Raw genomic sequence first — 16,291 nt, 5'->3', positions numbered from 1 at the left:
GAGACCATGGAGGACTATGGAGGCTGGTCCGGAGGGAGACACACGGTACCTGTCTGTCTGTCTGCCTGCCTGTCTGTCTGTCTGTCTGTCTGTCTGTCTGTCCTGTCTGTCTGTCTGTCTGTCTGTCTGTCTGTCTGTCTGTCTGTCTGCCTGTCTGTCTGTCTGTCTGTCTGTCTGTCTGTCTGTCTGTCTGTCTGTCTTCCTACCTGTCTTCCTGTCTTCTTGTCTCTCTGTCTGTATGCCTGTCTGTCTGACTTTAGAGTTTTATCAAAGTCAGAACTAAAATTCAGCATCTGTGTCATGCTTCATTGTGTGTGTCTCTGTGTCTCTGTGTGTGTGTGTGTGTGTGTGTCTCTCTCTGTGTGTGTGTGTGTGTGTGTGTGTGTGTGTGTGTGTGCAGGACGAGCGTCTGGCCGGTGGTTATGAGAACGTTCCCACGGTCGACATCCACATGAACCAGATCGGCTTTGAGAAGGAGTGGCTCAAGTTCCTGAAGGAGTACATCGTCCCTGTGACCGAGAAACTCTACCCAGGGTACTACCCCAAGGTACACACACACACACACACACTGAGACACACACACACACACACACACACACACACACACACACACACACACACACACACACACACCTCCATATTTCCCTCCGGTCCTTTAAAGTGTTTTGTTTCTCTCCACACCCGTTCACAGAGCCACACAGCTGTTTACACACTATTTTCTTGCTTTATTATTATTATTGTTATTATTATTATTTTTATTCCTTATTTCATATTCTATCTGTCTGCTTGTATTCTGTTTATATGAATCAGTGCAGAGCAGAATTTCCCTTTTTAAAATTCATAAAACATATCTGTGAGATTAAAAATGCCGCGCATAATTAGGAGTAACTCTTCTGAATTTCTCCCTGTTTCCATTTTATTTTCTCATTCTAAAATAAGAATAATGATGAAATGTATTTATTATATAGAACTAAATCTGCAGCTGCGTCACAGGAGAAGGAATAAATAAATGTCCGATCGCAGTCAGAGGATTAAACTGCCATCAGAGTAGAAATAAAGTTGAATAAAATTAAATCTGAGAGCCAAATTCATCATTCAGATATTTACATGTGAAAGTGATCAAAATAAAATGAAATGACATGAAAGTTTATTTTAATAACTTATGTTCTAATAGTCTCTAATAGTAATAGTCTAAAAATTAAGCATAACCTTTAAATACATATCAGTGTGACTGGTGAAGTGTTTAGTTCATTATTTATTCATAACATTATAGCCTAATACTGAAGAAAATGTTAAATTAATTTTTCAGTAAGACTCACAGTCTGATATTTATATTTTAAAGGATAAACTGTTTCATTTCTCATTTGAATTAAATAGAATTTATATTTTTGCTGCTTTTCATGCAGCTCACATCGTGTTTCTATTTTACTGTTTTATCTTGCTAATTATACATGTTTTCTTTGGGTTTGTGTGTGTGTGTGTGTGTGTGTGTGTGTGTGTGTGTTGTGTGTGTGTGTGTTGTGTGTGTGTGTGTGTGTGTGTGCAGGCCCAGGCCATCATGAACTTTGTGGTGCGGTACCGTCCGGACGAGCAGCCGTCTCTCCGGCCGCATCACGACTCGTCCACCTTCACTATCAACATCGCTCTGAACAACAAGGGCACGGACTACCAGGTACACACACACACACACACACTGAGACACACACACACACACACTGAGACACACACTGAGACACACACACACACACACACACACACTGAGACACACACTGAGACACACACACTGAGACACACACTGAGACACACAAAAGACATATTAATCTCTGCTAGTAGAGATCAACTAGATTATTTTTTTCACTACAGTCAACCAACCCTCATCTCCTTGTCTATCTCTCTACCTGTCTGTCTGTCTCTCTCTCTCTACCTGTCTCTCTCTCTCTCTCTCTCTACCTGTCTCTCTCTCTCTCTCTCTCTACCTGTCTCTCTCTATCTCTCTCTCTACCTGTCTCTCTCTGTCTCTCTCTCTACCTGTCTCTCTCTGTCTCTCTCTCTACCTGTCTCTCTCTCTTTCTCTACCTGTGTCTCTCTCTCTCTCTCTCTCTCTCTCTACCTGTCTCTCTCTCTCTCTACCTGTCTCTCTCTCTCTCTCTCTACCTGTCTCTCTCTCTCTCTACCTGTCTCTCTCTCTCTCTCTCTCTCTACCTGTCTCTCTCTATCTCTCTCTCTACCTGTCTCTCTCTGTCTCTCTCTCTACCTGTCTCTCTCTCTCTCTCTACCTGTCTCTCTCTCTCTCTCTCTCTCTACCTGTCTCTCTCTCTCTACCTGTCTCTCTCTCTCTCTCTCTCTACCTGTCTCTCTCTCTCTCTCTCTCTCTCTCTCTCCACCCGTCTCCCCTCCTACCTGTCTCTCTCTCTCCACCTGTCTAACCTCCTACCTGTCTCTCTCTCTCCACCTGTCTCCCCTCCTACCTGTCTCTCTCTCTCCACCCGTCTCACCTCCTACCCGTCTCCCCTCCTACCTGTCTCTCTCTCCACCTGTCTCACCTCCTGCCTGTCTCTCTCTCTCCACCCGTCTCACCTCCTACCCGTCTCCCCTCCTACCTGTCTCTCTCTCCACCTGTCTCACCTCCTGCCTGTCTCTCTCTCTCCACCTGTCTCCCCTCCTACCTGTCTCTCCCCTCCCACCCGTCTCCCCTCCTACCTGTCTCTCTCTCCACCTGTCTCCCCTCCTACCTGTCTCTCTCTCTCCACCTGTCTCCCCTCCTACCTGTCTCTCTCTCTCCACCTGTCTAACCTCCTACCTGTCTCTCTCTCTCCACCCGTCTCCCCTCCCACCTGTCTCTCTCTCAGGGCGGCGGCTGCAGGTTCCTGCGTTACGACTGTCAGGTGGAGTCTCCCAGGAAGGGGTGGAGCTTCATGCACCCGGGCCGCCTGACGCACTACCATGAGGGCCTGCCGACCACGCAGGGCACCCGCTACATCATGGTGTCCTTCGTCGACCCCTGACCCCCGACCCACGACCCCTGACCCCAAGTGTGTGTGTGTGTGTGTGTGTGTGAACCTCACTACCTGCCTTCCCCTTCACCTCCATCAGATCAAGATGAAACGGACGAACAGCTGCTGCAGGAGGAGCCACCCAACCAACCACTTACACACCTTACTGCTCTGTGTGTGTGTGTGTGTGTGTGTGTGTGTGTGTGTGTGTGTGTGTGTGTGTCAGACGGCCGTAGTGAAGCGGTTGCAGAGTCGGCGCTGAACAGCAGCTCTTTCACAACATTTCACATTTCCGTCAGTCGGCATCACGGGACTCCCTGCCGTCGTGCCGTTTCGCCCCGGGGGGCGGAGCCTAACGTGTGACATCACGCTGAGCGCCGCGTGCTTTAACCGTTTCTGCTGAGCGTTCTCACACTCAAAACTCAACAACCTGCTAACACACTTCAAGACATATGAGGTTAACGTTACGATTCGTGTTTTTTTGTATTCCTGTCGCCACAAATTAACAACCGTTTTACTTCAAAATACTAAATTACATAAAAATACACTATATTACTATTTAAAATATACTACATTAGAAGAAAAACTTAAGTATTATATAGTATTAAAGTCTTTGATTTGTGTACTATTGGTCAGAAGTTAGTACTGTATGTGTTCATATTTTTAACTTAGTGCCATTCTCTCTTGTATGCAGAGAACTTCAAACTTCAAACCAAACTCCATTCAAAAATCCATTGATTTAATGCGACCTGTCTTATCTGCAGCAGCACATTCCTGGTAGAACACGACTTGACGTCTTTAATGAATCTTTAGACGCCGCTTTTCAATTTGGCGTTCATCCAATCCACCAATCAGCTCTTATTTCAATGAAATCTTAATTTTTATTGGCGGTTCACCCTGCTCACTGCTGCCCCCCGGTGGTGCGTTCTGCCTGTAAGAAGACTGTGGGGGAAAAACAGGTGAACCAGTTCTCAAATGTGAATTTTTTTGGGGGGGAATAAATGCTGCTTGGTGGATTATATTTCTGCCGAACTGTGGAGCGGCGTCTAAAGATTCAGAAAAGTCTCGAGTCGTATTTTACAGGGTTTTTGCTTTCATCGATAAGCGAGGTACCAAACGGCCAGTGCCGGATTTTTGAATGGAGTTTGGTGTGTGAGTTCAGTGTTTCACGCTCATATTGCACACGTTTAGTTTTATTTTCTTTACATTGAAAACTTGAAAGGAAATCCCTACAGCTTTATATAAATACTTGATTTTTTTTCCGATATGCCATCTGTTTATGTTCCAGCAGAAACACTTTGCATGAAGCAGCACGCTCTTAAAAAAAACCACACACACACACCGCCTTCGACGAAACCCGGGAGAAACGGCCTGAAGACTGGGAGTCACACTGTAACAGTCACTTTTAGAGAGAGAGAGAGAGAGAGAGAGGAGAGAAGAGAGAGAGAGAGAGAGACAGGAGTAGATGTGATGATCTTGAACGCATCATTGCAGAAAGTTTCACAATCATGTTTTTAGTTTTTGTTGAGTACATAGATGGATAGAGAGACAGAGAAAGAGAGAGAGAATTTTTTTTATTCAGGTTCCCACCGGTCATTGAATTCCTGGAAAGTCCTTGAGTCTTTGAGATTCCAGACTGATCCAGTTTCTCTGGGAATATCAAGAGAATTTTCCAGCTGAGAATGGGTTCGCTGCATCAGCTGATTTTCAGACTGAAAACCACTTAGTTGTGGGAAAAGTCATGGAATTTTACATATTTAGGTCACGGAAACTCATAGAAGTTTTCATGACTTTCCAAAACATCATTCATCATCAACATCATTCCCGTCATGGAATTTTACATTTTTAGGTTTCGGAAAGTCATGGAAGTGTTCTGACTCAGTTTTGAAAAGTCATGAAACAGTCATTGAATTTTTACATTTTTAGGTCAGTGAAACACTCCCACTGTACATTTTTAGGTTATGGAAAGTCCTGGAATTTTACAGATTTAGGTCACGGAAAGTCATGGAAGTTTTCTGACTGTTTCAGGACTTTCCAAAACAGTCATGGAATTTAACGTTTTTAGGTCATGGAAACGTTCCCACTTTACATTTTTAGGTTATGAAAAGTCATGGAAGCATGCTGTCTTAGTTGTGGAAAGTCATGGAAAAGTCCTGGAATTTTACTGATTTACGTCACAGAAAGTCATGGCAGTTTTCTGACTGTTTCAGGACTTTCCAAAACTCATGGAATTTTACATTTTTAGGGCATGGAAACACTCCCAATTAGTCATGGAAAAGTCAGGGAATTGGACATTTTTAGATTACGGAAAGTCATGGAAGTGTTCTGACTTAGTTTTGAAAAGTCATGAAACAGTCATGGAATTTTTACATTTTTAGGTCAGTGAAACACTCCCACTGGACATTTTCAGGTTATGGAAAGTCCTGGAAACGCTCTGACTTAGTCGTCATGCAAAGTCATGGACATTTTCTGATGGTTTCATGACTTTCCAAAACATTCATTTAATTTTACATTTTTAGGTCACGGAAACACTCCCATGGAAAAGTCATGGAATTGAACATTTTTAGATTATGGAAAGTCATGGACTTAATTTGGAAAAGTCATGAAACAGTCATTGAATTTTACATTTTTAGGTCATGGAAACACTCCCACTTCATTATGGGAAGTCATTTAAAAGTCATGGAATTTTACACATTTGACCATGGAAGTGCTCCCACTTAATTATTAAGAATTTTGCGTATTTATGCCATTGAAACACTCCCATTTAGTCCTGGAAAGTCATGGAAACACTCTGACTGAATCACGTCAAGTCCTGGAAAAAGTCCTGGAGTTTGACCACAGTGGGAACCCTGGATATGTGACGATCTCGAACGCAACATTTCAGAACCAGAGTCACTTTATTTTCCTTTCATTCCATTAAGTGACCGTATGGAGAGAGAGAGAGAGAGAGAGAGAGAGAGAGAGAGAGAGAGAGAGAGAGAGAGAGAGAGAGAGAGAGAGAGAGAGAGAGAGAGAGAGATGGATGGGTTGAGGTTAAACTCTTCTTCATTAATCAGAGGCATTAATGTTTTAACAGCACAATAATCCATCAATAATCCATCAATAATTCATTAATCATCACCATACTGCCTTTTCTCATCACACTAACCAGACTCTACCTGAATCTATGCAAGCAGCACATTCGCAATACACTCCAGCTGTGTGTGTATGTATGTATGTATGTATGTATGTATGTATGTATGTATGTATGTGTGTGTGTGTGTATGTGTGTGTGTGTGTGTGTCAGTTAATTTAAACCTCATGACCATCAAGGTTCTTCTTCTGTTGTTCTGTCACAATCCCTCAAACTCTGAAGAGACGCTGCAGGTTTTTTTCTGCCTTAACGTTCCCCCACAGATCCAGAACATTCTGTATTCAGACAGTAGGCGGCGCTCTCTGCTGGGGTCATGTGGACTCAGACGCATCGCCATGGTAACCGTAATCACCCCCCACAAAAAAAAAAAACAAGCGGGGCGCCCTCTAGAGGATTAGGATTTTTAGAACACTAACTCGAAAGTTTTCTCCAAAGTCGTGAAAGTGCGTGAAGAATTAAGTCGCTAGCGAGTTGCCCGGGTTACCGCGAGAGTTGCCGTAGCAACCGGCAAGCTAGCCGAGCATCATGGGTATTATCCGAGCAATCGGAAGGCGGCGTCGACCAATTAGATCGCTCGGATTGGAACCAGCTGTTCTGAAATGTTACAAAAGTTGAAGAGTTTGATTCCCAAACACTGAATGTTGATTTCGTGGGGGAAAAGTTTTTTTTTTTTGGTTTGTAAATGTATCTTCTTTTTTTTTCACAAAAAGTCCGGAGGGCGTTTGGATAAAGAGTGTAAACTGAGTCTGAGTCCAGATATTTCACAATATTATTACTGAGAAAAGACTAAAGGCCTTTATATTTTTATGTTTTATTCTTCATCATTTTGTTTGAATTTTTCATTTGTTTCTTTGTATTTTTTTCTCTTTGTTTTTGCCTCCATGTTGTAGTTCAGTAGTTTTCTTCGTTGTCCAGTGAAATCCTCGTATCTCCAGATTCATATTCTTTCAGAAATTAAGAAAAGTGTTGTTATTTACTTCTGGACAGCGGTGTGTTTTCAGATTATAGTTTCAGATCGAACAGTAGAAACAAACTGGACTGCTGAGGTTTTCTCTCCATGCGTGCCTTTTCTAAAAGAACAGATTTTCTCTGGCTTTGTACAAACTGCATTAAATTATTTGTTACGATTGAGAAATAAAGTTTTGAGATTTTAATAAATAATTTTACTGTACGGCTGAGTGCGTTTGTTTCGCCTGCTGGGGGAGAATTTGATGTTTAGTTTCATTTTGAACTAGTGATAGAAGATTGACTTTAAAGTGTTATAGATTATAATAAATGACTGTTGGAAATCATAATCAGATGAATAACTCATCTGAAACCTTTTATTATATGTTTTAGTAATAGTTGTATTTAGATAGAGTGATGTAAATTTTATATTTTATATTTATTTGCAGAATAGTTTACCACTTTTAATATAAATCTATATAACATTAGTTCACAGTAAACATAGTAAGTGTATTCTGTTGGTTTGTTGGTTGCACACCAACAACACCAGATGGAGACAAATACACGTGACGTAACGGGCTCCGTGTATTGCAATATTTTCCCTTGTGGCTTGCCGTATGAACTTATGTTAACGGTAGCTATGATAGTATTTACAATTTAAGGACTTAAATAATTAAAACACAATATTTAAACTGTGCTGATTCTAATTATAGCCCAAACTCTCTCTTCATGGTCAATGGTGAGCCTGTAGCTAAAACGCGCTCCGTTAAAGCAGTTTCGTCCCTCTGCGGCTGCCGTAGGAAGTGAAACACCAACAGCCGTCATGGTGCTGGAGAAGAAAGTATCTGGTGAGTTTTGTCTTTAAATAGCTTAAAATTACACTTTAAACAGCACATCTACCTCGTTACACACTGCACGCTGATTGGAGCACTGCTTAGAGTCTGTAACTACTCGTTAAGCAGCAGTTAGCTGTCTAGTTACGACAGTTTTTAGCGGCGGCTGTTAGCTAGCGTTAGCTTAGCCTCGATACGTCCCGTTCTCTGACGGAGCGGCTCGCCGAACCGCTTCCCGGCAGGTAAATAAAGCCTTCTAACATCACACACCAATTAAAACACAACTGAATACATTTTAAGAATCGGTAATGTCTTCCGGTAAATTCGGCATATAAACGATCCACCAAGGCAGCACTTTGTACCCTTAAAATGTCAGATTCTGTAGGCGATTCACGCCGCTGTCCGCCGCCCTGCAGCTGTAGTTCAGTGGAAGGAGACTGCTGGGAACTTGTTGTAAAAGTAGAGATTTTACTGAAATCAGCGCTGTTTGGTGGATTGGATGTAAGCCGAATTGAAGTGTGGATCATAAAACACTGGAAAAGGTTTTAAGTTGCGTTTTACGAGGAATGTACATTTCCCAATAAGCAAAGACATGATGAGTTGCAAGATTTTTGAATATAATTTGACGTGACGTCTCTGTTTCTCTCTCTCTCTCTCTCTCTCTCTCTCTCTCTCTCTCTCTCTCTCTCTCTCTCTCTCTCTCTCCCTCTCTCTCAGCTCGGGTGGAGGCTGGTCAGCGCAGAGTTTTAGATGAAGCGACCAGACAGAGGAGACTGACCAGACAGCTGGAGGCTCTGGAGAAAGACAACTTCCAGGTGTGTGTGTGTGTGTTCCAGGTGTGTGTGTGTGTGTGTGTGTGTCTCCCAGGTAGTACAGGATAATGTACAGTCTGAAATGAAGACTGGACCCTGACCCTGTGTATTACACAGCTACTAACCAAAGACGTTCATCATTTCACACCAGATATTGATTTAAATTATTGCATTACAAGCTAAAGTCATTTTACAAGCTTCCACCAAAGCTAGCTCAGCATCTGTAACCATAGCAACAGAAACAAACCGGGTCAGAGCAGCGATGTAAAGTTTGTTTCTCTTGTAAAAAGTTGTAGAAATCAGCTGATGTGATTGGATGTGAAACTGAAGTATCAGAGCTCGGGTTCCTTCACCGGGCCAATCAGAAGTGAGGATTCAGCAGAGCTGTTTGATGATGTGATGTCACAGATGTTTCTCAGCTCCATGTGTGCTGACATGATGTGTTTTTGTTGTTGTTGTTTTTTCCAGGACGACCCGCTGTCCTCCCTCCCTCCCCCCGGGTCCTACTGCCCGCCTGCCGGCCTTCAGTGAGACAGAGGAGCCAGGTGAGAGAGAGAGAGAGAGAGAGAGAGAGAGAGAGAGAGAGAGATTTGTGTTGATGTAAAGAACTTCCTACACCTTTAACTTACCTGTCTGTCTTTCTCTCTCTCTCTCTCTCTCTCTCTCTCTCTCTCTCTCTCTCTCTCTCTCTCTCTCTCTCTCTCTCTCCTCTCTATCTCTCTCTCTCTCTCTCTCTCTCTCTCTCTCTCTCTCTCTCTCTCTCTCTCTCTCTCCAGGGAAGAAGAAGAGGAAGACGAGGGGCGATCACTTCAAGCAGCGTTTCAGGAAAAACTTCACCACTCTGCTGGAGGAGGAGGTGGGCGGGGCTTAATGATTGATTGACATTTCATAAACTCCATTTACAGCTGGTATAAAACTCTATATCTCTAGTGTGTGTGTGTGTGTGTGTGTGTGTGTGTCTCCGGTTGTTTCTTCCTCTCTGCTCTCTCATTGGCCGTCAGCTGACCCCGCCCCCTGTCTTCTGATTGGCAGAACCTGTCGGAGAAGCCGGAGCCTAACTACCTGTCGGCGGCGGCCCCCGCCCCCCTCGCCGCCCCCCCCGCCACTTCTGCTCCGTCTGCGGCTTCCCCTCCAACTACACCTGCACCTCCTGTGGAGGGAGATACTGCTGCAGCAAGTGTCTGCTCACACACAGAGAGACCAGGTGCACACACACACACACACACACACACAGAGAGACCAGGTGCACACACACACACACACACACACACACACACACACACAGAGAGACCAGGTGCACACACACACACACACACACACACACACACACACACACAGAGAGACCAGGTGCACACACACACACACACACAGAGAGACCAGGTGCACACACACACACACACACACACACACACACACACACACAGAGAGACCAGGTGCACACACACACACACACACACACAGAGAGACCAGGTGCACACACACACACACACACACACACACACACACACAGAGAGAGAGACCAGGTGCACACACACACACACACACACAGAGAGACCAGGTGCACACACACACACACACACACACACACACACACACAGAGACCAGGTGCACACACACACACACACACACAGAGACCAGGTGCACACACACACACACACACACACAGTTTTTTCTCTACTGAAAACTCTGTGTAACACTGGAGACAGAGCTGAGAGAGAAGAGATACGTGTTTATTATGAATGTGAATCTGAAATTAATCTCTCTCTCTCTCTCTCTCTCTCTCTCCAGGTGTTTGAAGTGGACGCTGTAACGAGGCGTCTCTCTGTCGCCGTGGTAACAGTGATGATGGGATATTTGGCCCCGTTGCGTCCAGAACAGTGAACTCTTGACTTCCTGCGGGACTCGAACCGTCTGCTCTGTTTCAGTGGAGATGGATGGACAGATCTGTGCAGCATGCGGATGGACTGATGGACTGATGGAGTCTTCCTGTCTCCATTAAAGGGGCGGTGCAGTCTCAGCCTATCCTATTGATCTCTAATCAGTCCCCGTCTTGGACTGTTCCAGATGTTTCTACATTAGAGTTTGCGTTCCTGTGAAATCGGCAGCTGCCTGCGATTAGCATGTTAGCGATGCTAGTGCAAGTCAATGGGGAATGAAACCGTACCTCTGAAAGAGGAACTGAACCCCAAATCAAACCTGTGTACAGCCTGACATCTTTGATCTTTGGTGCCAGGTGATGATGTCACCACCTGTTGTACTCCTATAGAAGGTGATGTCATCACCTGGCACCAAAGATCAGCCAATAGCAGATGGCCATTGTCAATGTAATTTTACGCAGAGAGCATGGCAGCCTGCTAACACTGAAGGTAAATGTTCTGTATCATGATGTTATTGTTTGGCAGTCGGTGTAAATAATTAGTTCTGTTGTATGTTTTTATTTTTTATTAAAATAAAAAAAACTCTTTCCTGGGAAAAATCCTCTGCTGCACGTTTGTTTGGAATCAACAGAAGAAGAAGAGCTGGGAAGAGAGAAGAGAAACTCAAACAGGAAACCCAAGCTCCGCCCACACTGTTTGATTGACAGGTGATCTGTGGGACGAGCAGAGCAGCAGGTCGACTGTTCATCTTATTAAAACAAAACATGGCTTTAAAACGTTTTCACTTCACTCAGCTGGCTGGATATCACAGCAAGGAAGTGACAACAAAGGATATTAGTCATTATTAGTATTTGTTAGTATTTGTTTGTTGCATATAAAATAGTTAATATTTCCATTAATATTTAGTTTTCTGTGTTCGTACCTGTGGATCGGACTTAAAAGGTTAGAAGTCCAGCTGAGTGCAATACACTCTGTCTCTCTCTCTCTCTCCCTCTCTCTGTCTCTGTCAATTCAATTTTCAATTTTTCAATTCAATTAGCTTTATTGGCATGACATACATGAGTATATTTTGCCAAAGCATACAACAACAAAACAACAAAATGTAGACAAGATGAAGCATAAATGAAACAACAGATCATCATCATGTTGGTGAAGAACTACGACAATGATCAGCGCTCCATAGTTACTTTTACTTTTACACTCTCTCTTTCTCTCTCTGTAACCATTGGCAACCACGTCATAAAATTATGTAAATAATTAATGTGGACTTTTGAGTCTGTGTGTGTGTGTGTGTGTGTTTTGCATGGTGTTTTCCCTCAGGACTAAACCTCTTTCACCGGTTTATCTCGCTTTAAATCCTCACACACACACACACACACACACACACACACACACACACACACACACACACACACACAGAGTGATCAGTGCTTGACCCCGGTTTGAAAAACAGTAATTGCAGTAAACAGTCACCTGTTTGTGAGAGAGAGAGAGAGAGAGGTAGACTTTGTCCCTGCAGCAGGGAGGCGTCACTCTGCCAGCAGCCTCCGCTCCGGCGACAGCAGCAGACCGAGGAGCCGCAGACACAAACCAGTAAGTCTCTAACTGGGAGAACTGGGAGAGCTTCGGGTTCCGGTCTGAGACGATTCACTGAAGTCTGAAGGACCAGCAGGGAATTTAAACTGGACTGGAGATGCGTTCGGTTCTTTAATTTATCGGGCTCTGCTTCACCGTGGGCCGTGGGGGCGGAGTCAGAGCAAGGGGGGGCGGGGTTAAAGGAGGGGGCGGGGTCAGAGGTCTTCTGTACAAAACAACACAGCTTCATTTCTGTGTGTGGTTTCCAGGCGGATAATACTTTCTTTTCCATCTCCCTCTCTGCAGAAGTTCAAATCAGAACTATGAAGTTGTCTTCATCTTCACCATCATCTTCATCCCCAACAGCAATGGCGGCACCAGAAACGCAACTTCTCCCCTCTTCATCCTCCTCTCCTCCTCCTCTCTCTCTGCGAAGCCTGGAGCTGCAAGCTGAGTTTCTACAAGGTGATTTAAATTTAGACAATATACTGATGTTGTTCTCGGTCTGACTCCTCCTTGTCGTTCTGCTCCTATCGGTCTGACTCCTCCTTCTTATTCTGCTCCTATCGGTCTGACTCCTCCTTGTCGTTCTGCTCCTATCGGTCTGACTCCTCCTTCTTATTCTGCTCCTATCGGTCTGACTCCTCCTTGTTGTTCTGCTCCTATCGGTCTGACTCCTCCTTGTTGTTCTGCTCCTATCGGTCTGACTCCTCCTTGTTGTTCTGCTCCTATCGGTCTGACTCCTCCTTGTTGTTCTGCTCCTAGAGTCTCGGAACAAACTTCGGTCCCAAGGCGTCTCCCATGAATCCGCTGTCCCTTCCTCCCCCTCCCCCTCCCCCTTTAGCCCCGCCCCCTCCCCCTGCTTCTCCTCCCCCCTCCGCTCCCCCTTTAGCCCCTCCTCTTCCTCCTCCCCCTCCCCCCCGCCTGTCAGTCCCTCCAACAACAACAGAAGTGGTGAGTTGATGTTATGCTATAATATTATGTTCTGTGTGATGGAGATATATTTTGTTATCTTGTTATCTTGTGTTGTTACAGCTGTTTCCAAAGCTTTTCTGTTTAAAGCTTTCCTATTGGTTTATTGATCAGCGTCTGTTCTGATCCAGCCTCTACATGTTGCTGCTGCCCGGTGGAAACCTCGTATTCCCAAAACCTTCCAGGAACTAAGAGAAGCAGCTTTGTTTTCAGCTTGGCTGCTGTGTAGTTTTTGGGTTTCATAATCCCTAAAGAACGTTTCTCAACACAGTTTACATTCACCTGAGAAACAGAGCAACAAGAAGCTTTGGTAACTCTTTAGATTAGGGAACATATGAACTATTAGCTATGGGGTTTCCCTCAATAATATGTGATACTAACACCTTATAAACCCCAAACTCTAATTAAGAGGCTGCTGAGGGAAAAGCCATCATTTTATGTTGTAGAATATAACAGTGCAGAATAAGGTGCTAAGTGGTTTGTAATGACTAATAATGAACCAATACTCATGTTAATAAGCAATTTATTAATAGTTAATGTGTTCCTTAATCTGAAGTGTTAGCAAAACTTTTATTTTCTACACTTCTAAAGACTTAAAGGTTTTATTTGACAGCATTCAAGGACTGTTGTGGTATTTTCAGTGATAAAATTCAAGACATTTCTAGGCTCTTCCAGGACCTGCAGACATCCTGAATTTGTTGTCAAAAACATTTTTTCTCCACGGCTGATTGGCTAAAAACAGCCGACAGATTTAGAGACTTTATTTAAAGACAGTTCAGCTTCTGTCAGAAAAGAGTTTAGAAAAACTGATTTGAAACAGCGAGGTGTGTGTGTGTGTGTGTGTGTGTGTGTGTGTGTGTGTGTGTGTGTGTGTGTCTGTGTGTCCAGCTCGTATCTCTCTCTCCAGTCCGGAGCTTCTGTCAGAGCTGAAGGACTCGAGGACACGCCCCCTCCGCCACGTCTCCGCCCACAAGGGACTGACGACCGTCTTCTCCGGACGAGGAAGAGGAGGAGGAGGAAGAGGAGGAGGAGGAAGAGGAGGAGGAAGAGGAGGAGGAGGAAGAGGGGGAGAGGTGAGGAAGGAGAGGAGACGCTCCGACATCTGAAGAAGTCCGACAGGAGGTGGAACTTTCATTTTCTTCTTCTTCTCCTCCTCCAGGCCTCCAGCCCCGCCCCTCCTTCCAGACCAGCCAACCAGAAGACTGGCTCCGTCAGAACAGCCAATGGGGACAGCGCAGAGGCGGGCCAGAGGTTAACCAATGGGACGCAACGTTAGAATTGCCTTGTTTAGGTGTTCGCCCAATCACATCCTGCCATGTTTAAAGGAATAGTTCACCCAAAAATGAAAATTCAGTCATTACTCCTTACTCATTACTGGCCGTTTAGCCTTCAAAATAAAAGCGCGAGTTTGAAAATAGGTAGAAGTACTGTTTCAAACCAATTACTTTGTATTTAATCGTCAAATTCAATAAGTCAGCATCCATATTAATGTTGGATGTCCACTTCAGTCTCTGTTCTGTATGTATTCTGCACAGTGTGATACATGCAGCGTTAAAGTTAAAAATGTCACATTTTATGGCATTTTTCATTATTATTATGACATCAAACATTGATATGGGTGCTCACAAAATTTATTACAGAATCTTTTATAAACAACTGCGATCTCCTTTGGTGTTTTACCTCGAGCAGCTGAAAAATGAAAAAACATGCTTGAGCACCCATGGGTGCTCAAGCATGTTTTTTCATTTTTCAGCTGCTTCCTGTCTGTCGAGGTGAAACACCAAAGCAGATCGCTAAAGTTTCTAAAAGATTCTGTAATAAATTTTGTGATAAATAAAGAAACACAGTCAGTAAAACACAACTACATAATAATGTAATACAACTAAGCTGTGTGTGTGTGTGTGTGTACAATGTGACTCTTGTGTATTTTTCACAGAACCTGTTTAACAGTTTCATGAGCACTGATGATAAATCTTAAAGATTTTCAAAAACAATGAATAATGAAAATACAAATGATGATTTTTCAGTGAAACAGCATTTTCAAAAAATACAAACGAAACAAAAAAAACAAAACGTCTTTGATAAAACAAAAAACGAAACCAAAAAGTGTACGAACAAACAAACATTTTCATTAAGCGGGATTGAATTTTGGTCTGGTGACAGAAACTTACAGCGATCTTCTTCTTAGTGTTAACATGAAAACCAAAAAAAAAAAGAAAAAAATATCTAATTGCGATTATTTTGACTGATATTGCAAATTGCGATATGATTTGCGATGTTAGAGGGAATGATCATTTTTACATCATTATTCTCATTTTCATTGAAAAACGTATTAAAATGATTATGGTGTGATTTTTGCGGGGATCTGTACCAAACAAAGATGTTTTCTTAAGTCTGTAGAATATGATGTGTAGGCAGGACATCTCTGCAGCACGATGATATTTTATTTAAAATGCTATTTTGACACATTTCACCTTTAACAAATATTGCGCCTCCTGCGATTTGAAAATTGCAGTAGGCCATATTGCGATTTCGATAAAATTTCGGTTAATTATTCAGCCCTATAGAGCAGTGATTCTCAACCTTTTTCATATCAAGGACCCTAATTTAATCCACATTAGAGCCACAGACCCCCATTTGATGAGATTTTGTCTCTCAGACCCAAATCTGAGAATATTTTTATTGTCAGATATGATTTTGTCCAGAAATGTATGACAGAGAGAGATAACAGAGAAACTATGATCAATACAATCATTCTTCTTCATTCTCTAATTGTGTTAACTTCCTGTAAATGAAATAATGTTGAAGTTTAATAATTCATCAGTGTGCTCGGGACCCCCTGGAACCCCCTCAAGGACCCCTGGTGGTCCCCGGACCCCACGTTGAGAACCACCGGTATAGATAGACCTAAATCAGACAAATTTGTTGAAATGAAACGGTTTCTTCGATCCCAGAGTTTGGAGTCCGAGGCGTCCCGCTGCAGAACGTGACAGACTGTAGATACAGAAACCAGCTTCAGAAAGACCGTCACGCCGCTCTGCAAAGCTGAAGGTCTGAACCGCATCAGACCGAGACGGAGGGGGAACTGAGAAGAAAAAAAAAAAAGGGCTTCACCATTATCTTCATCTTCTTTATCTGCCGTCCCGACAGA

At 43.4% G+C, this 16,291-nt stretch overlaps 3 protein-coding genes across 3 annotated transcripts in view; 2 read left to right on the top strand and 1 right to left on the bottom strand.

The window, feature by feature from the left end:
- LOC139929940 (uncharacterized) overlaps positions 1-16,291 on the bottom strand; it is a 152,785-nt gene that overhangs the window by 79,793 nt on the left and 56,701 nt on the right. The window lies entirely within an intron of this gene.
- Positions 7-3,129, top strand: LOC139922586 (multifunctional procollagen lysine hydroxylase and glycosyltransferase LH3-like). Its single transcript, XM_078291692.1, has 4 exons — positions 7-45; positions 401-547; positions 1,547-1,672; positions 2,850-3,129. The coding sequence occupies exons 1-4, from the start codon at positions 7-9 to the stop codon at positions 3,003-3,005; spliced, it is 468 nt and encodes a 155-aa protein (XP_078147818.1). The 3' UTR covers positions 3,006-3,129.
- On the top strand, positions 7,876-11,194 carry znhit1 (zinc finger, HIT-type containing 1). Its single transcript, XM_071913112.2, is given in 8 exon segments — positions 7,876-7,919; positions 8,622-8,719; positions 9,185-9,217; positions 9,219-9,261; positions 9,493-9,572; positions 9,749-9,793; positions 9,796-9,920; positions 10,505-11,194. Coding segments are annotated over 8 exon segments (471 nt in total). The 5' UTR covers positions 7,876-7,894; the 3' UTR covers positions 10,527-11,194.

The sequence above is a fragment of the Centroberyx gerrardi genome, chromosome 23, assembly GCF_048128805.1.
Source record: "Centroberyx gerrardi isolate f3 chromosome 23, fCenGer3.hap1.cur.20231027, whole genome shotgun sequence".
In the NCBI taxonomy this organism is placed as follows: Eukaryota; Metazoa; Chordata; class Actinopteri; order Beryciformes; family Berycidae; genus Centroberyx; species Centroberyx gerrardi.
This window is presented reverse-complemented; position numbering and strand designations above follow the sequence as displayed.